The following is a 27,036-nucleotide window of genomic DNA, read 5'->3' on the forward strand; positions in this document are numbered from 1 at the left end:
CCAAGCCGTGAGAGGAGCTTCTGGTGCAGCAGCCAGGAGCAGACACAGGCCATCAGGCAGAGTCAAGCTTCCCACAGGGCTTAATCTTCTGCGCCTGACCAAGGCGATGTCGGGCTGAGCCAGAATCTGCCTCTTCCTCTCTCTTTGGCCACACAAAAAATTAGTCCAGCTGGAAGAAAGTGTCCTTCACTTTTTGGAGAATTGTACCAGGTTTTGGCTAAAGAGATGAGGACCTTGATTAGGTTTCTCTGTTCTTCAGGTATCCTTTGATGCATTTGCACGAATGCCAGGTTTGTATAATTGCTTTTGGTTGGGGTATAGGAGTGGTCAGGGCCTCGGTGAGAAACAGTTTGTCCTACAACAAGTGCAAATGGATTTCCATTCACTGATTGATATAGAAGGCTCCTGACATCATCAATTTTGCTGAGATCTCATGCAAACTTCAGTTATTGGAGTTTTCTTCTACTCCCATTTTAACGATTAAATGATATTCAAGTGATACCCACATAAACAAAGCTTACATCCACAGCTAATTTGCCGCAGCCTCGTGTAGACCTTCACTGTGAGATGAAAGATGCTGTGGTCAGTCAGATTCCATGGGTGTCAGGAACATGACTTAGGATTTACAAGACCGTGGGAAGGAGAAAAGAAAGCAGGGTTGTCTGGTCTCAACAAACCACTGAATCAGGGGCCTTTTTGCTGTTGAGAGATGCAAATCTGTATCTCAGGTTTCCAGGCTGTAATAAAAGATCAAAGTGTAGTTGCAAAAGAGTGAAAGCAGGTTAGCAAAGCAGCCTGAGAAGATGGCATAGTGTAAGGATTCAGATGTGGTGCAAGTAATATTTTATTTCGTTGCATTACAGATTGCATTGAATCTCAAGCTATTTGTAGGTATTCAGGAAACAGAACAAGAAGCCCAAACAAGTGATGAGTGCAGATCTATAAAGAATACGTTGTCTTATATTAATTCTTATTAAGTAGAATTAAAAAATTGTCAGATGCAAGAAACTTGGTCATCCCAGTCTGGCATTCAGAAGCATGTTGTGATACAGGAGCTTATGAAATATTATTTGAAAGGTGATTTCAAACTACTTGGGTAAAGTGGCACCACATGTGATGCATACTATCTTTAGGAGTTAAAACTAGAAGGAAGATGGATTAAATGCCCAAGATTGACTAGTGTTAGAAGTTGCTTTGTTTATTTCTATACTAATGCTGTAGAAGGAGAAGTGTGCTACGATATTCATAGACCATGCAATTCCAGAATTGCTGCAGAGTACACAGGGCAGTCATCAAAACCTACCTAGATTGAAAGTGAGGATAACAAAATGAAATCCAGGAAGGGACAAACATCCATACAAATAAGCTGAAATTTATACATGGAATCAATTGAGGAAATCTAGGGATGTATTAAAAGGCCTGGGAAGTTATTGGCAGGACATTAAATGTGGGTTTCCTTTGTGGCCTGTAAAAATAAGCATGTTAAGTTTCAAGCTAAATGTCCAACTCCAGCATGTCACAATATAGGGAGTGATACGCCTTTTGAATCAGGGACATAATTCTGGGTATCCTACTGCCATTGGAATAACGACAACTTGGAGTGCAGAACAATATGACAAGAGTGAACTGGACTCTGAAGGCTTTGGTTCATGAGAAAAGTTCAGAGGTGAATAAGCAGTGAAGAGAGAAAAAGACCAAATTTCTGTGCTTGGGTGCGCATATGTATAGTCACACATCACAGGGTACAAATTAAAAACAAAATATTAAGTCTGAATATCATCGATAGCATCTGAAGGGTAAGATTTGCTCAGGTTGGGAAATAGTTTTCTAAAGCAAGTAGTAGTTCTTATTTTGGACTTTAGAAACAAGGCAGTAAAATGGAGTAGTAATTAGTTGTCCCTCACCTGGAGATGGGTTCATTTTGATTATGAAATTTTCCAAGCTTTAGCTGCATAGAGTCGTTTTTAAAAGGGTATCAAGGCTTCATAGAATGATTTTGAATGTATTTTAGAGAAGCATATGTTAAATAAATCGCATCATAGACCTTCATAAGCAGATAGATGCAATAACTGGTGTTACTGTATACCTTTTATAGGGGGTTTTTTGTTTCTTCAGTTTAACCTTTTGGCAGTTGGTGCCATTTCCTAAGGAGCAGAGGACCTCCATGCTCCTTGCACAGCTGACTGTTGGTGCTGAAAGCTGTTTCATTTCTGGAGAGGGAAATTCTGCTCAATACCTGATGATTGCTGTCCTTAAGGAATTTTTCTCTCCTTTTAATCTACAAGGTTTCCCATCCATTCCTCTTTTACTCTGCTGCTCCCAGCAAATTCACAACTGCTGCAGCTGCTTCAAACAGCTGCTGTGCTAACTCAAAACAGATGTCAAAGCCAGAGGTCTGACATTTAGTGGAAATCTGCCATTAAATACCACCTCAGTGGTTTATTTGACCCTGCTTGATAATGGGCCACAGAGGAAAACATTTTCACGCTATATTTGTGCCCAAGCTACTAAATCTCCAGGGAATTGGTTCACAGTTAGAAAGTAAGATTGGCAGGCCAGTATTTTTAAAGCCAAATTCATCTCTCCTGCAGCACTGAGGACAAACAAGTTGCACCACTACAGGTGGATCTCACGGTGGACCAGGCCGTTTTGCGGTTATGGTTTTGTGGGAAGTGCTTTCTATGAATGAAGCTCAGAGAGGAATTTAGGGGCAGAAGTTCTTGAGCTGACTGAAGTTGGTGAGAGAGCTTCCCAGGCTTTCAATGCAGAGCCCTTGCTGGTGGATAATGAGGAAGTGGGAGCCAAGAAGTGGTTAAAAATGAGACCATGATGGCTTAAAAGAGCCACGAGGCCATGACATCACATGAAAACATTTGGAGAGGGATAGGTACTCACCATTATGATTTAACATAGTATTGCTTAGTACAGATGTTGTCCTGTGCAGTGAAATTACAAGACCCCACAGCAATAAATAAATGGCACTAAGAATAGCACCATCTTTTACAAGTTTTGTTTTATTTTTATCTCAGTCACATAAAACCACACCAGACACATTCTCTCCTGTCACTCTTGCGTCAGCCAGGCTCTATCATGAATGAGACTAATGTCCCGAGTGGAACTAGCAACTTTCAGCACTGCAAATAATGCAGTTTCTCTTACTCTGACAGCAAAACATCTTAAGACGCAGACTTTTCTTTTCAGACTTTACTGAATCAGTGGAAGAGTACCGTGGAGTTATTATACTGTAGGGTATTCTGGAAATACTTTTCCAATTGAGCTACCCTGGCCTCTTCTGCACTGTATCCCTTCTCTGTGCTATGGTCCTACATCCCGCGTCAGTGAGCGCAGATGAGTGAGGTCCCTTATCACTCCCCTGTGGCACAAGAGTACTGAAGTGGCTGAGCTTCTCTGCAGGTTTCTGCTGGGATAGTGATGGGGAGGACTAGATCTTTCATGATTTATAATGCTCAGTCCTGATGTAAACTGAGAATACGTTAATGAATTTAACAAAAACCTCAAGGAACATTTTTTTAAGAAAAAAAGCTGTTTGCAGATCCAGATCTCTCCCCTCTGCAGCCCGTCCATCTCCTGAGTTCAGTGAGAGGGGCAGTGCAGTAGATGCTTCGTGCTCTCTGCTTTGATCTGAATCTGCATAGATGCATGAAGTTTTTATTAGTGCCTCTGCTTTCAGGTTTGATTTGATCACTCTCTGTGTACCTTTGCCTGTGATACAATGTCATGTAGACTTCCAAAAAAGAAAAAGAAAGACTCTTCTATTTTGTAAGGGCAGGAAATCTTGATCTGAGCAGGAATAATAGATAATTAGGCACCCATGGATCGTGTATCGGTGTTTCGATGCCTTATAGAATATAGATTTTCAGAACTGCGGCAACACAGGCAACCTTTGTCCTCTGCAATTTATGCCAAACCATAGTCCTTCCCTTAAAACTTAGAGACGCACGTTCATTCATATGCAAAGAAGAAAATAAAGTCAAATCCATTAAACCCTTTTTAATCTTCCTCCAAAAGAAATTAGCTGTTACTGTAGTAGTGCTACTCTTGTTGCATTTAACAAATTCTAGGGCTGATTACTCACCACAGACTTTCCTCACCAGCTGTTTTGTGTGGTGCAGAGCTATCCCAGTTACCTTTAAATACATTCATTTTCAAGCAGACTCCAGTTGTTTCATGTAGATATTTAAATTAGACACTGTATAGCTGCAATTTCAGGTGCTTGTGCAGACAGGTAGGCATTTCTTAAGACCTCCAAAAGGATCCAGTATTTTACATGTAGGCGGTTCCTTCTCTCCTCTTGACCCAAGCTAAACCGTCTTCTGCGGGATCTCATTCATGCCCCAGGAGTCTTGCACACCCAGCTGTACCAGGCTGCAGTTTCTTAAAAGTAGACCACCTACTCACTTAAACCTTGGGGCTCTTCCTCAGAAGAAGACCGAAGCATGCAATGGATTTTCTATCTTCATTTTCAAGGATTTTCTGTTACGCGATGTATATCGGTGAGAGGTTCTCATCTTCCCTCCTGGGAGGCATTTTTTAGGGAATTCAGGGCCAGAGGAGGTTGCAGGCTGTGTAGGCGCTCACGTAAGTCCTAGCGAGTTAGGCAGGCCTGCCAGGTGAGGTCCGAGGAAGTGCAGGGACACCTCTCCTGGCCGTCAGGCTCGCTCTGGTGCCTCTGCGCACCGCCAGCACACGCGTGCTGTAGACATCACCTGAGCCGAGGCTCCCCTTAGGAGCAGAATAAAACCCCGCATGCAGAGCATGACTTCAGACCTATTATTATCATTTCTAATCGTAAGTATGCTGCTGGGGAGAGGGAGAGGGGGAGGAAGGGAGTGAAACTTCCTCTGTTGTGTAAATCGTAGCCTTTGCTGTCCAGGCCCTTCAGAGGTTGCCCCAGCCGTTTCCATTGCCGGGAGTTTGCAGTTGAGCGGTGGGTCTGACCTGCGGTGGTCAGTGATGCCGTTCACTTCCTCGGCCCTCTCCTCCTCCTCTTCTTCACCACCTCTGCTCAGCTTTGCTCTGTTGCTGACCCGTGTTCTGCTCCTCGTAAAATACCTGCGAAGCTATTTATTGTCTTCCTTCCCTCCTCCCGCAGGCTGCCGTACCTAGAAAAAAACTCGACAGCAATTAGGTTACTGTTATGCTGACCGGTGTGTTCTTCCGTATATATCTGTCTCTCTCCCCATTGTCCCATATGTCGTTTACAATTACGTTGTTTACAACAGCTCTGGGGCAAAGATCTTCCTCTTTCTTGAAGAGCATCTCCCGCGGTGACTTTCTCACCTAAGACTGCAAGTCTGGCAGTACCCGTGCTGGCAGTAATGTGACAGTGGGACGCTGCTTCTGGAGACAGCGAGTGTCTTATCCTCACTGGTTGTGCGATGGGAAGGGGGGTGAGGGGTTGTTTCTGCTGTTGATTGATGCCTGGCTTTCTGTTTTTTAAAAATAAATATGCTATGCTAAGTGTTTGAGAAGGATCGGTGTGATCAAAGTAGGGCTTCCATGAAGGCTCGTCAGGAACATCTTTTCAGCTAAGCCCATTAATGACTCCTCTATTTGGGCAGTACAACTTGAAAGTTATGAGGTACTTTCCCATTTTTCCCCTTTTATTTGAATTTTTTTTCTCCCTTTCTCCCTCTGCCCCCTCAGTTTTACCATGCTTGCAGATCAGCTTGTTGGAAACATCTTTTGGAATATATTTATCTTGAATGGGATCATGTTATATTCCAGTGTACAGCTCTTTTACATGTGTAAAATATATATGTGTGTGTGTGTGTGTGCACATACGTGTATATATGAATGTATACCCGTATATATGTATGTAGGCCATAATAAAATGTAAAGCGTCTGGATGAATTAATTTGACTTTGGGGAAACATGATTTTACCGCTAATACTGATTAGTAGAAGTACTCAAATTGAGGAAATTTGGATGCTCAGAAAGTGAATTCAGATGTTCTCTGCCATCCTTACCCTCAACTGAAAGGCCTGTAAGTTGGTTTTAGTAGTTTTCTCCAGTGTTTTTGCTAGGTTAAAACCAAGCCGCAGATTACAGAACTGTTCTTGAATACATCAAGAATCATCAGTGGATTTCAGTGCACTTTCAGTCTTTGTTTAAAGCAGAAATGTGGTTACTTTATATTAAACTCCTAAATGGAAATTGAAGTGTCTCTTACAGTATAAAATACGTATTCACGTGTGGTTTTTTTCCTTTCTTTTCTGATATTTCTTCCACTTCCTCTCTCTGTTCCTAAAGGAAGAAATGCCCCTGGAAAGCCAGTGAGAGAGGTTAGTGAGATGCAGGCTCACTGCCATGGCTTCTGTTTGTCACAGCTTGCTTTCTGTGCCCAGCATGCGTGTGACGGCAGCACGGGTTTGCTTGGGTTTGGTGAAGGGCAGGGGTGGTTTTATTTTGCTTTGGGTTTTGTTTGATTTTGCTGAGTGCATTCCCCATGTGTGCTCTAACGGTAGCGTACCTCTCAACTTTCAGTGGAGACAGTGTCAGCTCAGGGATTTGTGTTTTCTTACATCCTCCCAGAGGTGGAAACTCAGGAGTGGGGAGGAGAAAATAATACATTGAAATTAAGCCTCTGTATGATAAATGTGGTCAGCAAATAAGCTGCAGTCATTGACTTATGTTCTGTTGCTCTTGCGTGTAAGCATAACAGGGAGACCCATGTCTCTTGCTGTTCTGCTTACATGCTCACAATTGTATTTACATATATGTGCCAATAAACCAACCATCATCTCCAGTTATTTAATAGTTTTTTTCTTTTTCTTTAGAACAGTGAGAGTTGAGAGGTATAAGAGATTCAGGTTTTTTAATTTCCTGATATACTATTGCAGAATGAAGAATGCTACTAACATTCACCAGCTCCACAGTGTTGTGTTCAGCAATGCAAATGGGCGATGGTTTTCACTGTGCACTTCGGACATGGTTGGTTTGATGCAAAATAGATTTTAGAATTTGTACGTCGCTGCTTGTTGATGGAGGAAAATGTTTTGCGCTCTGTTGTCATAGCACCTTTGAAAGTATTTCCAGAGAGCCTTGATTTTTCCTCTGTGAAGCTGCTCTTCACTCGCCGACCAGATACGTTTGAAAGATGAATTCCTAGCGAAAATTACTATTAAAGATAAAATATTCAGAGACTGCCTGAGTGCAATTGCAAGTAGCTGTGAAATGACCTTTCCCGCACAGAAGACGTTCGGTGTGGATGAGGCAGAAATTGAAGGGTAACCCGGTTTGCAAACTTCTGCTGGTGCGGAGAGGGGGGCTCATGGAATCACACTGCACTGAGGATTTTAGCAGAGCTGTTGGGAACCCCCAGTCACTGTCAGGCTACCCTGGGTAAGCCAGGAATTGTTTTAATGCAGTGCCTTGAAATACAGTGGTTCTCTGCATTGGCGGTAGGAGCTGGCACAGGTCCAGCTACTTTGAGGTGTAAGGTCGTCGGTGCAGGTTAAGTCTGTCCTCAAATGGCAGTTCCTCTCGTATGGATCAAAAAAGGGTGCGTGGGATGTCATCGACAGATTGCACCAGTTCAGAAATTTTACGGAAATTATTTCCTATTCAGCCCTGCATGTTCTCGGCTCATACAGTCTGAGAATTGTTCTTCAGTTCAGCAAAACAGGTTGTCGATTTCCGCTATCCTCATTCATATTTATGCATCTTATTCAGAAAAAGCTTCTGCTGCTGAGGGCATATTCGATACAATTAATTAAAAAAAAAAAAAAAAAATGAGCATGTCCTACCTGATCAGATTCCAGCAGCTTAACCCTAAAAAAATTGACTTCGATGAATCACTCACAGCTTTCCAGTTGTATTTGTGCTTGCTGACGGTTTCAGAGGGGGCTTGGTAAATTGCAGAGCTGAATATAAAATGCAGTTCTCCACCTGCTTATGAAGTGTATGAGCTAAAGTATAGAACAGCTTTTGCTTTATGTGTGAATTCATTTGTGCAAAGGCAGATCGTGCGGTTTTAAACCCACCCGGCCAGGTTTTGATCCCATTACTCACATTAGGTATTGTCTTCGTGTGTAATCCCATGGATTTCGTGGCATTACTCAATATGAATAAGGGTGTCAAAATCTAGGCCACCAACAGGAAGGATTTTTCTTTTGTCAGGGAAGGGTTAGAAATCTGTGCTGCTAAAAAAGGCACTGCATTGTGTTGGGGTTTCTTAATTTACTTTCTGTGCACTCTTTCGAGTCTGAATGCTCCACGTGTGTTTCTTTGACAAGCTGTAGTAGAAGATTGGTATTCAGTTACTGCGCCCTCACCCAAGGGCCCAAATTCCAGTAGAGCCTCTACAGCAAATTCAGCAGATGTGAAACGCATCCTTCTGTATGTGACCAGAAGTGATGTAGTTAGTGTCTGCAGAAATAGGTATCTTCTGCTTTCAAAGCAAATGCATCTCTGTTAATATTCCCTCCATTTTATAAGTCTAAATGAATACTGTCCATGTCCATTTTGAGCTTTATTGCTGCATTTCAAAGTGTGTGCTAGTGTTTTTCCTTAAACGGTACCATCTTTCAACCTTTCAGTGCCTCAAGCATGGAGAAAATTTTTTCAGCTTCAAAGTTTAAAAAAAAAGAAAGAAGGGAATTGATGCCTTCTTTGATGACGTTACTTTAAAAATACGAATCGTAATGAGTGTAAAGCTAGGATTAATATTTTTATAACTGCTTTTGGGACAGTATTTTTCTCATTTGCTTCTTAAATAAAAATGTTGATGTCCTACGTTTCAGTTTTAGAGAGGGCAAGTAAGCAAGTATTCGGCAGAAGCAGAGCTATATAGAAACAGTGAATTTGAGCTCTTATTTAGGTAACAGGCATTATAGAAGAGGGTGCATTCATTGCACATACGGTACCAGGAAATTATTGCGTACATTGTCCTCAGCTAGTTGCAGTCCTGATTGACCTAGCTGTTACTCGCGTGTGCAAGAGAGGCAAAAAAGCGTGCTGGCCGTGCAGTGACCCCCAGCTGAGGGTTCTCCAGTTGAGTGGCTGGAGCACAGCTACATTGCCCACTCTTCTGGCCCGTCCTCCCATCCCGTGACTGTCCAGAGACTGCAGTCCCCAGGCTGTTGGCACTTTACAGTCCAGCTATTAACATAAACTGCAATCAGCAGTGGTTTATGGTCACGCTCTGAGCTGTAAACTCAGGTGGCTCAGGAGGAGACACATGATTGTTCTGTTTTTCTGCCGAGGAAATTTAAGACCTGTGCTAGAGAGGTAGCGTGGATGATGTGGGCGAGAGGGACTCGTATCTCCTTAATCACCCCAGCATGCCTCTGTGCAGCTTTTGTGGAGGGAGATAGGATTCGAAGCATGGTTATTTCAAAAATAAGGCAGCAATTAACAGAGAAAAGAAAAAAAGACTAGCAGACATTCCTGTAATTTTTATGTATTAAAAGAATACCTAGGGATCCCTGGATGCATAAGGTCGTCTTGGCCCATCTTTAGTTGCCTGAACAATTTAGCAGTTTGTACCTACGGTGGCATACTTCCAAAAGACTTTTTTTTATATTTTTGTTTGAAGTTATTCTTTCTAGACCTAGCCCCTTTCTATAAAACCAGCTTGCCTTTGTTAACCTTTACAGCTCTGTATCTGACAGAAGAAAGTATTATTAACAAATACTGATTTTTTCTGAAGATGGGCTTTAGCGGTTTGGGTTCCTCTAAGTCCATGGAAAGGTGATCACTCTCCCCGAGCTGGGAACGAGTGGCGTTGGAGTCCCTGAAGAGCCCTGCAGTCTCATCGTTGTTTCTAGAAACAACAGATTGCAATGAATCTGAACGAGACACCGTGATCCCGCAGGCAGCAGTGCCTCTCACGGCTGCCTAGCCAGTTACGACTCTCACCACCGCCCTGTCTCGTGCCTGTAGGTTGCTGCAGGTGAGGAAGAAGAAGAGTATTTAAAGCCTAGAGATTTCTTGAAAGTAGTTTGCAGGGTCAGGATGTTTGTGGGGATGCTGCAGGTCACTCCGGTTCTACCAGGGTTGTTCCAATAAAACCTTGATAGCACATGCTACAGATGTACCTGAGCCACGTCAGAGTTTCAGCTAAGTAAAGCAAACCAGTGGCAGTTACTTTTCTGTTTACGTAAGCATCTCCCATCTAAAATATGGTCTTGCTTTCATATGGCTTTGTCAAATTTTCACTTTCCGTGGTGTAATTTGCTGGATTGATCTCAGCCTGCATAGTGCCAGTAAGAGAGATTATCCCTTACATCTAAAATAAATGTGGTAGCATACATTTGCTTTAAAGTAAACTATGTTTTGACCAAAACTTGGCAGGAATTTTTCATGCGCTGTTACTTGATGTGCTGATGAGCAAATACAAGTTTTTGCTTAGGGTGGATAGGATGGCTATGCTTTAGTGATTTATGGATGAAATTGCTGATCGATGCATCTGTTTCTCTGTGCATTCGTGCAATTAGCAAAATCACCAGATTAGAACCAAGTATTTCTTTGTATCGATATCTGGCAAACTGTGCCACGCACAGCACAGCTCAATGTTGAAGCTTGTTGAGTAGTTATCATTTACGTACGGCCTAGTTTTGTGTAATGAATGCTACATTAAAAAAAAAAAAAAAAAAAAGACCACCTTTAAAAAACTAGTATTTGAATGTAAAAGGTGGTAGTAGTTCCCCAGAAGAAACAAACTTCTCTGGATATTTCTCAGGTAATTTTTTGTCTATTCGATAAATGCAGATGAATATTAAGTAACGTCACTCCAAGCTCCTACGTACTGTAGAAGCGTCAACAGCGCATGACTACCCTAGTATTTGAACATTCGGAAGAGGATGGTGAGTTTGATTTGCCCCACGGGGAAGGTTCATTCCTGTTGCCGGAGAAGACAGTTGTGTCAGGAGGGACACCCACCGTGTAGGTGGGCAATGGTAACAGTCGGGGTCCAGCACATTACAGGTAGGGACTGCATGAAAGGTGTATCCTGGGTACCCTGGTCATGTCCTTTCTTCGTTTGGGTGCTCCTTCCTCAAGGACCATGGCAAGCACTCGTCACCCAGGCTAACGCAAAACATTCCTGGGAAGCAGGGCTGTGGGCAGAGGGCATTGCACCCCCCGTGTTTTCTAGACAGATATTCTATCGCAAGTACTCTCAGGGAGTAAATCAAACCCCTCAGGCTGTAGCAACATACAGTTTTATTGAGTAAAACTTCCCTTGTTACATACTTTCAGTTGCTGGCACTCAGCAGCTTGGGGACTTCTTCAGTTGGAGGTCACATGCGCTTCTTTGCATCTAAATAAATCTTTCTTCAGTGATTATTTTCTAACTCCTTTTTTAACTCATTTATGTGTTTGGCCTCAACATCAGCCTGTGGCGATGAGTTCAGTAATACAATTACGTGCTGTGTGGAGTATAATTTCCTTCTGCTTGTTTTCAGACCTTCTGTCTGCTCGCTCCTCCTTGTCCTTGCAAGAAATCTTGAACACTAGTCCCTGGTTGGGATGCTCATCTTGTAGGGTGCCTAGATCTCTGTCATACTCCCCTCTTCAGTCACGTCTTTTCAGGAGGGAGACTCCAGATGGGATTCAGTTGCTTAAACCATGATGTCTCTGTTGTTTGCGATGCCAGAGGGTATTTGATACAGTCGTAGAAGGCTGCAGTTCTGATACAGGACTTGCAGGAGACCCACACTCTTCTGATTCTGAACAGCAGCCAGAGACCAGGCAGGGTATGCCAAGTGCCTAAACTGGCAACTTTTGGCAATTTCATCTCCCTCCCTTCAAGTCTGTTTAGTCTCTAGTTGTGTTGAAGCCGTTTCTTACTGCTGATCAGCGTTGCTACCTTTCCTTTCCATTTGCAGCGGTGGTAAAATGAGTGTGAGAAGTTACAGGTTTCATCTCCAGAACTGTACTCTGCGTTTGTTTATCACTTCTGTGTAGGAGGACCGTGTGTTCTGGTTATACCATCTTCGGACTTTACAGTGGTTACGGGTGAGGAGAAATGCGCAAGTCAACCACTGTGTAGTAGTCACTTCATAATTGTGGTATCTTTGTTTCTGCTGGACTGCTGTTTGAAAAGGAAAGGCTATTTTAAAAATGATTGAATAAACTGCAGCCATTTAGTTTGGTCATCATTTTAGTTATCTGTGCAGGTATCCTGCTGGGAGCTCTTGAGTTTAATGATTTAGTTAATTACTGCTGATCTGTCTGTTTCTGTTTTTCTCCTTGATAGAACATTGAATGGTCACACACTTGCAGCACCAGTTGGAAACTTTTCTGTGATGTCAATGGATTTAATCATTGCCTTTGGTGAACATTCGTAATGATACAGCTTCATCGCTACGGGGGGTTTTTTGGAACACGAACGTGCTGGCTTATTGTCAACATAGTTTACCGTAGCCATTCAAGCCAGTATTGCTGTTAAGTGTTCTGCAAAACCGGCAACTTTTGCTAACGACAACGTATTAGACTCATCTAGGAGACTTTTGGAAAGAGTACTCTCCGGTGTACTCCACCGGGGACGGCGGCGAGCGGTACATGGGGAGTGATGTATCTGTGCTCGGCCTTTTCCGTAAAATGTTCCTGCCAACCTGCTGCCGTGTCTTCTTCGTTTAATTTGCTCTTTGACTTTCTTTTTCAGGCCACAATGTAGGGAGCCTTTTCCACATGGCAGGCGACTTGGGAAGAGCGATGGAAACCTTAGTGACAGTGATGACCGACGACAAGGTGTTAGAATAGCAAGATGTGTTTTACAACTTCAGGCGTCCCGCATGGTTTTTATAATATTCATACTACAAAGAGGATTAGACTGTAAGAGTTTACAAGAAAACAAATCTATATTTTTGTGAAGGGTAGTGGTACTATACTGTAGATTTCAGTAGTTTCCTAAGTCTGTTACTGTTTTGTTAACAATGGCAGGTTTTACACGTCTATGCAATTGTACAAAAATTATAAGAAAACTACATGTAAAATCTTGATAGCTAAATAACTTGCCATTTCTTTATATGGAACGCATTTTGGGTTGTTTAAAAAAATTTATAACAGTTATAATGAAAGATTGTAAACTAAAGTGTGCTTTATAAAAATAATTGTTTATAGAAACCCCCTTTAAAAAACCACAAAAAAAAAAATACTGAGGCAGTGCATTTGTTTAGTATCATTTCAGCTCTGTAACTGCATCAAAGAGATTCATGTCCTGTGTTCTTTTCCTTGCCTATCAAAAAGAAAAAAAGAAAAAAAGTATTTCCTGCAGCGACATCAAAACAGCCAACTTACATTTCTCATTGGTTTTGTCTGACTAGGGCTGGCTTAAAAAAAAAGAAAAAAAATCTCCTGAACTTCCAAAAAAGGTAGTTATTTCACCTCTTTCCAATAAAATTAAGAATTACACGAATCACACAGCTAGTTTGCAATAATTAAATGAAAGAGCACATTACAAGACAGAGCCTGCAAAAAATTAATGAAAAAAAAGAATAATAAAAACCCCAGAAGAAAGAAGGAAAGGAAAGAGTTTAATGACCATCCTATGCGCCAGCGTTTCCTCTGCTGACTAAATGCTACTAGTAAAGGAACGTAGCGATTGCCTTACGGGATTAAACCTTTGGACCTTGGTGTCCGGTACCCCGCTGGCCGCGGCCGGCAGGCAGTGCTTCAGCGGGAGCTGGGCGCAGCTCTCCCCCCCCGCCGCCACCGCTCGCGTCACCTTTGCTGCAGAGGAGAGAAAAAAGGGAGAAGTTCCCTCCTGACCCCCTGCGGGATCAGCTTCTGACCCACAGCACAAGTAGGTGTTACAAGTAGGTTACTCACAGAGCAGCTCCGCTCGTCCAGCTCCCGGTGCTGTTAATGAGCGCGAAGCTCTTCGATCCTCTGGAAAATAAAACCAGAGCTTTCCAGAATCCGTGTCTCAGCCTGCTACAGCAGCCGGTCCCGAGGAGCTGTAACGCTGCCAGCAACCTTTGGGAAAGGCTGTAGAGGAGTTACTGCTGTTCTTGCGCGCGTCCGGTGATCAGGTGAAGGTAGCCACACTGCTCCATGAGGTATTTATCACCAAAACAAAGGCCCTGGTCCTTTCTCCTTCCCCATTTCTCTCTACAAGTAATCCCGCACAATTCACAGTAACGCGAGAAAGAGAGGAACTGATAGCGAAACAGATTAGCCGGCTTGACTGCAGCTCGTGAGAGGTAGGTTTGGGTATGAGGTGCTGTCAGCAAAAGCTTTACCACTTCATTTTCTTAACCAGCTTTTAATTTTACCTTAGAATACGTAGAAACACACCATTTGACTTTATATTGCAAGAGTACAAAATCTGTTACCTCTTCTTGTATGAAGTGTAATTAAACTTGGGAAAGATTTTATTTTGAATGCTAGTTAACATTGAACATGGCTAGTCATGCTATTTCTACCTCACTTTGGTTTTGTGGTGTTCCTGACAATTACGTACAGATAATGTTACATCATCACCACGTGTCCATTGTGTGACCAGGTCTCATCGTTTAAATAATACCAACAACGATAATCATTTACAAAAAATAAGTACAATCCCCCCAGACCTCTGCTTTCCTAATAAAGAGCTTTTTTAACACTTTATTACAATAGGAGCCCTTGGTATTTCTCATGGTCTTTTTTATCGGAAGGTTTAAACTGAGATCTGAGAAAGAGATGGGTTTCTTCTTTTTTTTTTTCCCCCTTATACGTTAAACTTTCTCTTCAGAAAAAAAAATGGAGGAAAAATGGATTGCACGGTTGTTTTCATCAGGGTTTTGTTTTGTTTGTTTTACTTTCTAGATCTTAGTTTTGGAGTGAGTCTGTCAAAAAATATTTAAAAAGTTGAGAGCTTTATCGCTGCTTTTTTAAGCATAATTTGGGAATTATTTCATATTCCTTATAATGACAAAGTATTAAACTGTAAAACATAATCAGTGTAGTTGAATACATAAATACCATATGGCATGTTATTTCATTGTTACTCAGTACTGGTTTATTACTTGGATATCATAATATATTGTGTTTTAACACCAACACTGTAACATTTACTAATTATTTTTATAAACTTCTGTTTTACTGCATTTTTTCACAACATACCAAATTTCACCAAATATATGCCTTACTATTGTATTATATACTGCTTTACTGTGTATATCAATAAAGCACGCAATTATGTTATAAAAGGTGCAGTATTTTCTGTTGAGGTTCAGCAGACACCCACTCCATCTCCTCTCCGGCGATCCTGGCCTCGGGTCCCCCCCCAGCGCCCCGTTCTGCCAAACCCCCTTGTTAGCGACGTCTCAGTGCCCGCGGCAGCGCTCGGGATTTGGCTGGAAGAGGAAAAGCGGCTCGCCCCGGTTTGGGTTCTTCTCCCCTGGCGAAGTTGTGAACCTCCCCATTTTTTGCTCCCCCGAGAGTTTCGGAGATTGCCGGCCCCGCGCTTTCTGCCTCGTCGCAGGAGGGAGCCTCGCATCGGGTTGATCTTCGCTGATCAATCCAGCACTCGATGGTCTCCTTGCCACCAGGCGTAATGCTAGCGAACCCCTCTCCTCCGGGCTTTGGGAAGCGTACGTTCCCATCGGAGAGGCTGCTCACACGCGTCCCGTCTCGCACCTAAGAAGCACGCGTCGGTTTTGATTCCCAGGTTCCGCTCGGTTGTGTCACGATGCTGTCTTTGAGCTACCTGTCGGTGGTAGAAATACTATATTGCAAAATAATAAAATAAAAAGCCAAAACCGGCGTATGTTTGTCTATGAGTTTGATAACACGGGGAGGGAGGAGGTGGGAATTTCCTCATTTCGTTCACTTCAGGAAACAAATACGCATCCCGCATCTCCTCTCCCAGACTTGAGTTACTCCTACCTGAGTGAATCTGTGTGCCGTGCTGTACTGAAGTCTCCTCTGAAGATTACCCAATCCGCAAGGCGCAGCAGCCACCGGTGACGAGAAGACTCCCGTTTAATTCAGTCGAGCAAGAGGGAGGATCGCTTGCTCCCTATCGCTAGCGCCGGCGTGGTGGCACGCGAGGAGACTCACAAGTTTCGCACCGATCGGTGCTAACAGGTTGGCACAACCTATGTGAAGAGCTGCTACCCTGAGTACTGCAGCTCTTAAAGGCGATGTATACCCGCCTGCCGGCCAGCTTCGCGAATTTCCCCGCTCCCGCAACCCCGTTATTTACGACTCCTAACATCCCGTCAATAAAACCTGGTATTTCTGACCGGCAAAAGTCGCTTGCACTTCCCTCCCGGTGGCAGCTCTGAAGCTCGCTGTGGCGTTAGAGCCGTTGTCGCTTTTTCATCAGGGTGCCCTGCAATTACCAACAACTCCAGCTTTGTGCAGGGGCCGGGGGCTGCGGCATTACCACCGTTGCGTGGATGGGATTTACCGAAGGTGCGGCAAAAGCTGCCCGGCGCCGGTGGGTTAGCAGCATACCCAGGCCCCGGGGGGGGCATTTTGCTGGCTATGACCCATTTTGGCTGCCCACATGGGTGCAGTCAGGCTGAAACCCAATAAATCTTCTCCTTGACTCGGGCTCCACTCAAAGATTTCACTTAGGAATTTGTTTCAGCTCAGAGCAAGCGTATCAACTCATGAGAAAGTGCCATAAATCTGCGCAAGAAAAATGGGGCTGCTGAGACCAACTAAGATGTAACGCTTCCGTACATGAATCCCCGTAAGCTGATAATGCCGCTTACCAGCTAGGGAAGAGGATTACGGCACATATTTAGTACCTCATAGTGCCGAAAACCCGGTTAAAAAGCACTTGTGGTTAAGGGAGGGGTGAGAGTTAAGGAAGTCTTGTAGCTACAGAAGTGAACCGTGGGGCTTCACAAACACACAGAGTTGCTGTTTCAGCCTAGTGCCTAAATCCTTACTGCTTGCCGACCCAAGGCTCATATTAGTCAACTTGGCAATTGTTTCCCAGGTGTGAAGACTTCTTTTCATTATTATTATTATCTGAGCATTACAGTGGATACACCATTTATTTAATAGCTGGCACATGCTTTTTTACTAGCTGTGTCCAAGCGAGTTCTCCCTATTTGCTGACATAAGCAACCCACTACTTTTGTAAGATTTTCCTCTCGTTCTCTCACACACACACCTATGCACACAAGCACACATACAGGGGAAGGAAAAAAAACCAAAACGGACAATAATCTTTTATTGGCTTTCTTGCTGAATGGGAGAGGTTTTTTTCTCTGCACGGGCATCTCCAGGAATAACAGCATCCTCACCCCAACCTATCAGTATGTCCAAAATTGCAACGAGTATTAAAAAAAATTAAATTTATATTCATGTACGTCTATAATAGGAAATCAGAAAATTATGTTGGCTCACTCAGCATCCCTATATTTGTTTCCTTCACACATGCTCTACTTGAATCTGAAGATGATCCAACCCAGCAACACAAAGTGCAGTTTTGCAGGTGTGGTATCTTTCAAACCATTAACAACTATATTAAACGAGGGTCTTCAGGAACATACTATTTTATTAGGGCAAGGACAAGCTAAAGTAAATCAGTCAATTAGGCCTCTGTGAAGCTGTAGAAAGATGGCTTGGTCCTACAAAGATGGTTTGGTCGCTACAGCTCCCTGCTCGCCACTCTGCTGCGTGCACGGGAGACCCGTGTTCCTTGCTCCCCTCCAAAGCTCTGCTCTCACCCCGGCGAGACGAAAACTCTTGCTCATCAGGCTCGGAAGCGGACAACGGAGCAAGAGTTTCGGAGGCGGTGGCGAAGGCTCCTCGTGAGGGTTGGGACCACAGCAGGTCAGGTGTGCGTGGTCGTTCAGGGGACACGAGGGAGACGCGCAGTGAAACCCCAAAGCGTTTTATGGGAACAGAAGTCAAGTGCCGTGTATATGAGGAGATTTATCGGGTGTGTGTATCTTTATACGCTGGCAGCGGTACGACATAACACGAGGTTAGAGCGATTTCAGAACGGGTAGTATGTCCCAAAAGAAGATTAAAACTGTTCAATATCTAAAGGCCTGCTGTTAAGTTTGCGCTACTTAAAGATGCCCTTATTGATGATCTATGGCAGGGCTAGTACGTAATCAAAAAATACCATCGTGAGCGGATTTTTACTTCTGCAGCAGGGTAATTTTAAGTTGCGCCTCATTCACCAGACAAATGGTTTTATTCTACCGCTGATGTAGGAGATAGATACTTCTTTTGCACAGAAGATTAATGGCAGTTGCGAGTATAATTCCCCACCGCATCCCACAGCGAATGTTTAGATAAAGGCTGCAACCAGCTGCAGGTGATAAGACATGAAACTACTGGGGTTTTTCCTACCAACCACAAATACGAGCGCAGAAATTCATGGGCCTGAGAAAGTGTTAGGTACGTAGAATAAATGCTAGATACATGAATATACACAAATATGCACACAACACAGAGACGGAGGCATGAAATACCCTGGTCTTCCTCGTTTTGTGTGTGTGTGCGCGCACTCCTGCATGCATATGCTCACACACGTGCACAAGCCCGTTGCTGTGCTAAGCCTGTTAACCATTCAGTTAAAAAAAAAAAGAACCGGAATAAAAGTTGTGTCAAACTAGATAAAGCTTGACAACGCGCATTAATTCAGCTTTATTCTAGATTGTAACAGCCCGTGTTTTGCAGCGCCAGAGCGGTATTTTCAGCAGGTGTTGAAGTTTCTTCAGGAATTTTGATTTCTGAGGAAAGTGGCCGTAAGCACATTGGCTCCATGTAACGTCTGCTTTTGTTGTTCCTCTGAAACACCTGGCAGAGCTGGCGTGGCCTTCCAGCCTTGGCAGAAGGTAATAAAGGCATCAGGACTATAACTTAGCTTCTTTCATCTTCCCCCCCCCCCCCCTTTTATTTTTAATCTCACTGGCAAGCTCAAAGCCTTCCTTCAGCAAGATCTCGCAGGCAGACAAATGCTGCTAAGCCTTTCAATGACTTATTGTGCGTATATTTTATTCTACCTGGGTTTTGCTGCCTTCCTCTTCTACGTTAAGCAACCTTATAAGACAAAACAATACATGAAGGGGAAAGAACACTTGCATCTTTAAGTCTTAGAATTGCAGGCACCCGCGTCAAGCCCAGGAGATCCCTATTTTCTTGGTGCAAAGCCGCAACACTGTTAACGCCCGCATAGTTTTATCGATCAGATGCCGTGAGCACTGGACGTAGGGGTCCCTACCCTCCCCCTTTTTTCAGGATAGAAGGTTTCCTTAAAAGTTCCCTAATACTTTGGATGCTCTTCCCTTTCCCGCCCAGGCTGCCTGTCCCCATCCCGTCCCCGTCCCGCACTGGTCCCAAGCTTCAGACGTGAGTGCAGCGGAGAAGGACGGTGCCCCAGCCCCCCCCCCCTCGGCCCCCACCGCCATCTCCCACCACCTTCCACCCCTCGGCGGCAAGGATGGCCCCTTCCCACCCTGCTCCTCCGTAGGCTCCTGCCAAAATCCCCCGCGCCTGAAGCCCCCCCTCATTGCGCGGCCGACACAGCTTCGTTACCCCCCTTTCCCCTTGTGCCGGCTGTCGTGGGTTTTAACAAAACGCTCCCTTCCCTTTGCTTAACGCTCCGTCTTGTCTTTCCTTCAGTCTGCTGGGCTGGGGTTGTTTCCCCCCCACACACACTAATTTCCCTACTGAGCCTCATTTTTTTCATGCTTCATTAACGTTTTCCTTTGTGCCACTTCTAATAGATAGCTTTACTTACAGCGCAGGCTCTCCCCCTCTTCCATTCCCGCCGGGCTCTCCGTACGCTTAGGAAGGCGGCCGTGTAGGTGCCGGTTATGACCCATATATGTTCCTCTTCACTCCTTGGACTGGAGTTTCTGACTTTTCTTACTCTCCTGACATCTCTAACCCTGAGTGAATCAAAGTTTTCCCTTTTGTGAATGAGACCTTCAGCGAGAGACTCCTTTCTTTTAATGCACTGACGCAGAAGATGATTAAAATCCTTGTAGGCAGGTATGCTGGTTCTCCTGTCTTTGTTTAGGGTTTTTTTTTCCCCTTGTTTTGTTTCTTTGGGGGTTTGGGGTGTTTTTTTTAAGAACAGGAGTTGCCAGCTTGCTTGTTGCTGGAATTTGTGTTGAGGATGGAGGTTGGCCCATACCACCAATAAGGCTGCAAAACCCCCATGGACCGTGACCGTCAACGGCAGCCCAATGGACTCTGCTTTCGAAGGTAGCTTCAAACTGTGTGGCTCACGTCCTGTGAATGCAATTCACTAAAAAGTGGCCTATTTTTTTTATTTTTTTTTAAGAGATAAATACTCCAAGTCATGATCTACTATGCTTGTGGACATCTGTACCTCACAGAATCAGACCACCGCCACTTAAATGGCTTACTGTGGATAGAGCTGCCAAACTTCAAGTATGTTACTTAGGAAATTAGGCATTAAACGTCCCTCATTTTTGCTGCTCACTTACACCCGGCCCTCAGCATTTTTGGGGGGGGAAGCGGGGTCGGCAGCAGCTGTTGCTATGGGCACCTGAGCAGCAAACGATAATAACATCAAGGCAGGCTAAAAGGGAAGAGGGAGAAATAGGGTATCTCCATTTCACTTCGAATGCGGCTTCAAATTAACTGCGGTGAGTAATTGCCTGTGAAAAAGTAATAGTGATGATTCTGTGGTTTAGAAGGAAACCCCTTTAACAGCGGGCTGCAAAAGACACCTTTGATTTTGCTTGCCGTAAAAGGGCATTTTTTTTTTCTTTTGCACGAGAAAAGAAATCACAGCCATGAAGTAACTCACGTCAGTTATTGCTAAGGCAGCTGTTTCATTATGGCATGCGCTACTTGGTGTTATTTTTTTCCAGGCTGTGGGCTGTTGCGCTCGGCTGACCTTCCCACCCATTCCCCCCAACCCCAATGGAAGGTTTCCATTTCCATGGATAAGGGGGAATTTGCTCAGCTCTCCTACCCAGAGTTTTTCTCCAGCTAGGCTCTGCAGATGATCCCAGCATTTTGATCCTTGCCTAGCATCCGCAGGATAACTTCCCTGACTTCCATCTGATTTATACAAATTCTTTGACCTTTTTTCCTTTTGCTTTCAGCCACGAAGCTCTCAACTGCCACAAAGCACCCACTGAGCGTGGCACAGCCTGCCAGCATCCCACCGAAGGCAAACAGCATTACTTGAGGCAGGGGTTACATTAACAAAAAGATACTCGTTGCCGAGTTCCCGGCTGCAGATGCCTGACGATAGCGTTGCTGGTTGGGATCTTGCTTTTCGTTCGCTTTCCTACAGCTTCGTTTCTGCCAGGGAGTTACCGCCGTGACCTGGCTGCAGGTGCCACTCACGCGGCCAGGGCCACGCGCGGGCTTTACCCCTCGGGAACCTATAGACCAGAATAACCTTCTCCTCCGAGTTATTTAAAGAAGGAACAGTACAGAAGTGAGTCAGCCCAAAAAGCCCTGCGGAGCCGGGGGAGGCTGGGTGGAAAGCCCCTCGCTTCCCGTGTTGTGCCCGGGGCCGTGTCCCAGAGCCAAGGCTTCGCGCCTGCCCTCTGCGGTAGCGCTTTGGAGGAAAGGCTGTGTGGTACAGAGGATGACGGTGAGACCTACAGCCGCGGCACAGTGTGAGGTTTCTGGCGTTAAGAAACCTTACCCCTTCTTTCTGGAGAATGACTTCTAACCTAAGGTAATGATGCTACCGAAATTCGGCAGTTCCTAAGTCTGGGCATCTAACAGTCTCATTTACAAAAGGGCGGCCGATGAAGTTAGGTCCTGCTCCTTTCTCTTTTTCCTTCCCTCCTCCCGTCAACCCCTTCGCTTCCCACTGGAGCCGTGAGAACAGCGGTCCTGAGCTGGCAGGAGCATCGGCATCACCCGCGCCCCTGCCCGCTATACTTGGCTGCGTTGGTGCCGCCAAAACAAGAGTGCGACGCCGAATCAGCTCAGCTTCGGGAAATTTGTCGTGTCGGCACAAAGTGCCGCCGTGAGCAAGCTGTGCCTCCCCCGGGTGACAAACCGGTGGCACCAGAGCCGCGCTCTCAAGTACGGGGCAGAGGAGCAGTGTCCTGATTTTCTGCAGCTCCCATTTCTGATTCAACGTGGCTCCGCTGAGCACTGTAATGGACTGTCTGGATATTGCAAACACTTAGGGAATTGCTGGATGCCATGAACTAGATGGTCATTTAAAAAGCCCTAAGATCTGAGAGACGGAGTGTTGCATATATTTTTTTGTGTCGTTACCGCATAAGAAACCGAGAAATGCTGTGGGTGGAATTCGTTATGTGCAGCACGTTATCCTGTGACACGGCGAAGAGACACGGGATCATTCCCAAAATATCCTTCCCCACTGATAAATTGCAGCGAGCAGGTTTGAAGCTACGCAGCGTGAAGGATAACCTACTTAGGATGAACACGTGCACGATGCTATCAGCAATATTGATACAGTTACCAGACCTCACGACGGGTTGGAAGAAAGGGTTATATCACAAATCCCAATTTTCCGAAGCACAAGGGAGCCGGTAGCCCCGAAGCAAAGCCACCTCACATTTCCCCCAGGCTGGGCTTTTCCCTCAGCCCCAGGATATTTGCTCACCGCAGCCTTCCTCCTCCCACGTAGCGCCAATATAAATATAGGAAACAGAAAATAGGGAAATACTTTGTGTTCCGATGGGCGCTTGGTGGGCGCGTGTGCCCGCGCACGCTTCACTTTGGGCAGCCCCCGAGCGGCCATCCCGCTGGGAGATGCTTCCCAGGGGATGAGACTTTGAGCATCTCTGGAGCCAGGCTGGGGACGGGACCCCAGCCAGGTCGGGGATTTGGGCAGGGGAACTCAAATCCCTTCATCCCCACAGCGCCCGGTGCAAGCGGAGGGGCGAGGAGGACGCACGGGGACAGCAAAGGGGCGCGAGGGCAGCTCATCGGTCGGGGTGGTTTGGTTGGCACGCGGATCCAGGCGCTTCAGAAGAGAATTTCAAGGTGGCACAGGCGGTGAGGGACCTTGTTCGGCAGCACGCTCGCAGCAGAGGCTTCTTTAAGGCAGAAATAGTTTAATTTATGAAAAGCTCACGTGGGGCTTTCCCGGCTGAGGCAGGAGCACCAGCCGACTGATGTTTTCCGAGGCAGTCATCCATTAACGTGCAATTTCCCCATCCTTCCCTGAACTCCACAGCCCTCTGCTAAGCTCTGGTGCGCATCGTTTCTGTAAGCACAAACCAGCATTTTAATTTTAAGTGCTTGACGGTGTCATGGGTTTCACTTCAGTTGTTCTTACAGGCTGCAAGACCCCAGGTTGTATGCTGTGCTCCGGTAAGGGCAGCAAACAGCAACGCAAGGAGCAAACCACTTGGCACTTGAAATTTCTCCTGTAATCTAAAGGAAGGAAAAAAAAAAAAAAAAAAAGAAAGGAAGAGAGAAAGAGAGGAAGAGAGAAAGAGAGAGAGAAAGACGGAAAGAAGGAAGGAAGGAAAGAAAGAAAGAAAAGAAAAGAAAGAAAGAAAAAGAGAGAAAGAAAGAAAGAAAAAGAATGACAGAAAGAAAGAAGAAAAGCTTTAAAACTGTAGGAGCTAACAAAATAGCCATAAAACATGCCTGCTCCCCCCCCCCCACAGCTAATATATAATATGATGTATAGGTACGATGCCGTACTGCTCTAGTGTGTGAATCCACGACTGATCACACTAAATGCAGCCGTACATGATAATCAAACCCGCCTGCACGCAGGGAATATTCTCTTTAGTCACAGCTAAGCAAACAACAAATCTTTCTCTCTTCTGCAGGCAGCCCAGTGCCTTTACCACCCTTTGGTGATTGCACTGCAGTCTGCGAAGCAGTTGGGGGCACGTATGTGGCTGGAAGCAGCAGGGGTTATATAGAAATATATATATCTAATCAAACTTTTATTAACCCGTGGCCTTCCAGCTCAAAAGGACATGGTCGAAGGGGGGTCGAAAGGGATGGACTGCCCGGAGGGGATGCCCAGGGCCGGCAGTGGCACCGGGTTCCCAGGGCTGTGCAGAACCTTGGCTACCCACGGACGGGCCCACGCCGGCCGGGGAGAAGGGTGTTTCTCACGGAGAGGTGACCGAGGAGATTCCAGCTGGGAAGTTCTCGCTTTGGGTTGCTCGTCCGGCTTTTTGTTACGTTTCGGCACGGCGGGGTGCCGAGCCGTGGGGAGGGCAGCCCCTAACGCTCTCACGCCGGCTTGTAATGGGAATGTCCTCTGAAATCGGGGTTTATTGCTCCTGCTGCCAGGCTGGATTGCTGGAGCACACATCACAGTGGCGAAAACAGAAACGGAGAAGACTTTTATTTCTTAAGCAGGCAAGCAACAAGCACCTCCATGTCCCAAGTATTAGCCAGCTCTACAAAAACCCTGAGACTTTCAGATTTCCAAAATGTTTCCTTATTATTTAATAGTTCACATACACTCCCCAAAAGCTACCCCAGGTGCTTTGACTCACATTTACAAACTACCCCTCATTCACCCTGTCCCAGTCCCACCTGCTCCTTATCAACCCCCCAGCTCCCCCTCCCCGGGATCTCCAGGGCTGCTATCTCACACCTTTGCCTCGAAAGTGGTGGCTCACACAAGTGCAGAAAGTTTTCTGCTGCAGACCTTGCTTTGGCTACAGCCCGGTGCTTTTGGTCACCATTGCTCGCTGCAGTTTGTGCCTTCTGGCTACCTGCCTTTCTCCCAAAGCTTTTACCATCCTCTCTCCCTGGTTGCCTTGTGTGTCCCCCTCCATCTGCTTTGTCAGCGGCTCTTCTCTTCTTCTTCATCTTCATAAAGGCACTGGGGGCTCTGCCCCCTCCCCTGCCCACCTCCTCCCGTCCCCCCGGCACGTGCCGTACCTGGAAAACAGAAATTTGGCTGCCAAATCCTGCCAGCTCTCAGCCCAACGCCTACTGCTGTCAACCCCATAGGAAAGCAGCTCCTCTTCTGCTTTCCACCCCATAAAAAAGAGGGTGAGACCTGCCCGCGGGCTCCGGTGGACAGTGCCGAAGCACAGCTGGCACAGCTGGAGGGGTTGGCGTGAAGCCCGAGCCCCTCGGGCCGCTGGCCGGCGTTGGCCCTGGGCTTTGAGCACGCCGCCGGGTCCCGCCGGCTCGCTGGCCCCGGTGCAGGGCTCGCGCCACCCGAATTTCCCAGCAAGTGCCTCCTGTGGGCACACACGGGGTCGGGTGAACTCACTGCAGCCTCCGCAGCCCGAAAAAGGAACGGGCAGAGACGGCGGCCAGATTTCGCCTTCTTCGGGGAGGCAGAGCAAAGGTTGTCGGTGCACAGCGGGTGGATGTATCAAACACAAACGCTTTTCTATTACTGCTGGATGAAGGTAAGTGCAAACAATCAGATGTCCTTCCCTATTTTCTGTGTCTCCCTCTGCGACGCTGATAGAGGGAATCCAAATGTTTCCAAGCAGGCAGTGCCTATCTGCAGCAGGCAGACAATTTCTAAATGTATTAGCAGCACAGAGTCAATAGAGAAACAGCAGTCCAGCATATCATCCAATTTCCAAATGTAAATAACTAGACCACTTTTAATTTGAAGGACTGCAGCAGGGAATAAAACGAACCCTGGAAAATACACACAGCAACGACCGCCGGTCGTAATGCATTACCTTCAGGCGCGCCTGTTATTTTTTCCCCGCCGGCCGCTGTGCCACAGCGCGGAGATAAAGCGGTGGGCTCGCCCGTGACGAGGGGTACGAGCCCCCAGACGGCCTCGCCACGCTCCCGGGGATGCCGCAGAGGCTCAGAGCTGAGCACCCCGTGCAGGATGCAACCCTGCCTCGCCTCTCCCGCTCTGGCACGGCTGGAGGGGAGAGGACGTTAAAAAGCAGCGGGGATATTTTTTGCCTCTTTCCCGAGACCCCTTTGTGCTCCCCACTTTTAGCCTCACAAGCAGCAACGCCTCGATGTCCCAGCCCTGATAAAGCTGTCGCGGGCAGGGGAAGACATGGGATGAAGCAGCCGCCTCCCTCCGCAACGACGGCAAGGAGGAGGGAAACGGCGAGAAACCTCGCGGGAATCCCGCAGGAGAGGGAGAGGAGGGGGAGGAACGATGCTTTTAGGAAAAACCCTCTTGGGGTTTGCCGGTGTAAGCGGGAGCAGAATTGTCCCCTCGTCCACACCGCCGTCGGACAACTGCCGAAGGCAGGCCTCTTACAATCTTATCTCTGGCGGCACACGCCGGCTTGCAGCGAAGCCCCGAGACGGGGGGGGGAAACGTGCTGTAGCTGCAGCCATCCTCATCCTCACCGGGTGCCGGGCTGCTCCCGCCAGCCGCCCGTCCTGAGGGAATGCCGGGGGGTGTCCCGCCGAGCCAGGAAAATGGGTCTGACACCAAGACAGGCGGTGACAAAATCGGTCTCTTCAAAGTTGGAGACTCAACCAGGCAGATTATATCTTGCATAAATCCGCTGGTCTCCACTGAACACAGTGGGAATGGGCGGTTTTAGCCCAGCCGAGCCAGTTCAACCCGGGGGTCCTCATCCTACTTTGCGCTTTCGGAACGACGGGTGGATGTTTGCAGGGCGCACGCGAGGGAGGAACGCGCTGGAAGTGCTGAGCGTCGGTCTGCCGGATCGGAAAGGTCACCTTCTCAACACTCACCAACCCCTTCTTAAAAAAAAAAAAAAACCCAACGAATGACTCTGGAAATGAAAGATGAACATCTGCTTGAAAGCCCACCGCTTCCCGAGGGGAATCTGGCCCGGCGGTGGAGGCGGGATATTGCTGGGGAGGAGATGCTCCTTTGGGAAGCCACCGGCAATGCCAGGAGGGTCGGCTGAGACCCTCCCAGCCGTGAACCTCTGCAGCCGGGCTGTGGGAAAAGGCTGGGTTTTGTTTTTCTGCAAAAACCACGTCACGGCAGATATTGCACGGAGCAAGGGAGGGTGCAGGGCTCGCAGGGAGCTGCAAAAAGCCCGCAGCGGTGACGCTACCTGCGGTGTGACAGGAGTGATGTTGTAGCCAAGATGATCCAAGCATGTGAACCAGGCGAGATTTGCAACATCTTTCATTACAGTGGCTGGTCTAGTTGGAAAAACACAGACAAGATTTCAGGCGTACACGACTTTTAGGCTTGCTTGCCTAACGGCTAGTCTGCACTTGCGGTTGTTGTGGGTT

General features: G+C 46.4%; 1 protein-coding gene across 31 annotated transcripts in view; it reads left to right on the forward strand.

The window, feature by feature from the left end:
• The window catches only part of DMD (dystrophin), a 1,198,278-nt gene extending 1,182,564 nt beyond the window's left edge, over positions 1-15,714 (forward strand). For 23 of the 31 annotated variants that reach the window (XM_030020819.2, XM_030020812.2, XM_030020805.2 and 20 more), the window contains one exon: positions 12,632-15,714. In XM_030020819.2, the coding sequence (XP_029876679.1) occupies positions 12,632-12,729 (98 nt within the window). In that variant the 3' untranslated portion in view covers positions 12,730-15,714. Of the gene's footprint in view, positions 1-6,273; positions 6,306-12,631 lie in introns of all 31 variants that reach the window. The other 8 variants (XM_030020811.2, XM_030020834.2, XM_030020816.2 and 5 more) reach the window with 1 other exon arrangement.
• The last annotated feature ends 11,322 nt before the right edge of the window (positions 15,715-27,036 follow it).

Source organism: Aquila chrysaetos, chromosome 7, assembly GCF_900496995.4.
Source record: "Aquila chrysaetos chrysaetos chromosome 7, bAquChr1.4, whole genome shotgun sequence".
Classification (NCBI taxonomy): Eukaryota; Metazoa; Chordata; class Aves; order Accipitriformes; family Accipitridae; genus Aquila; species Aquila chrysaetos.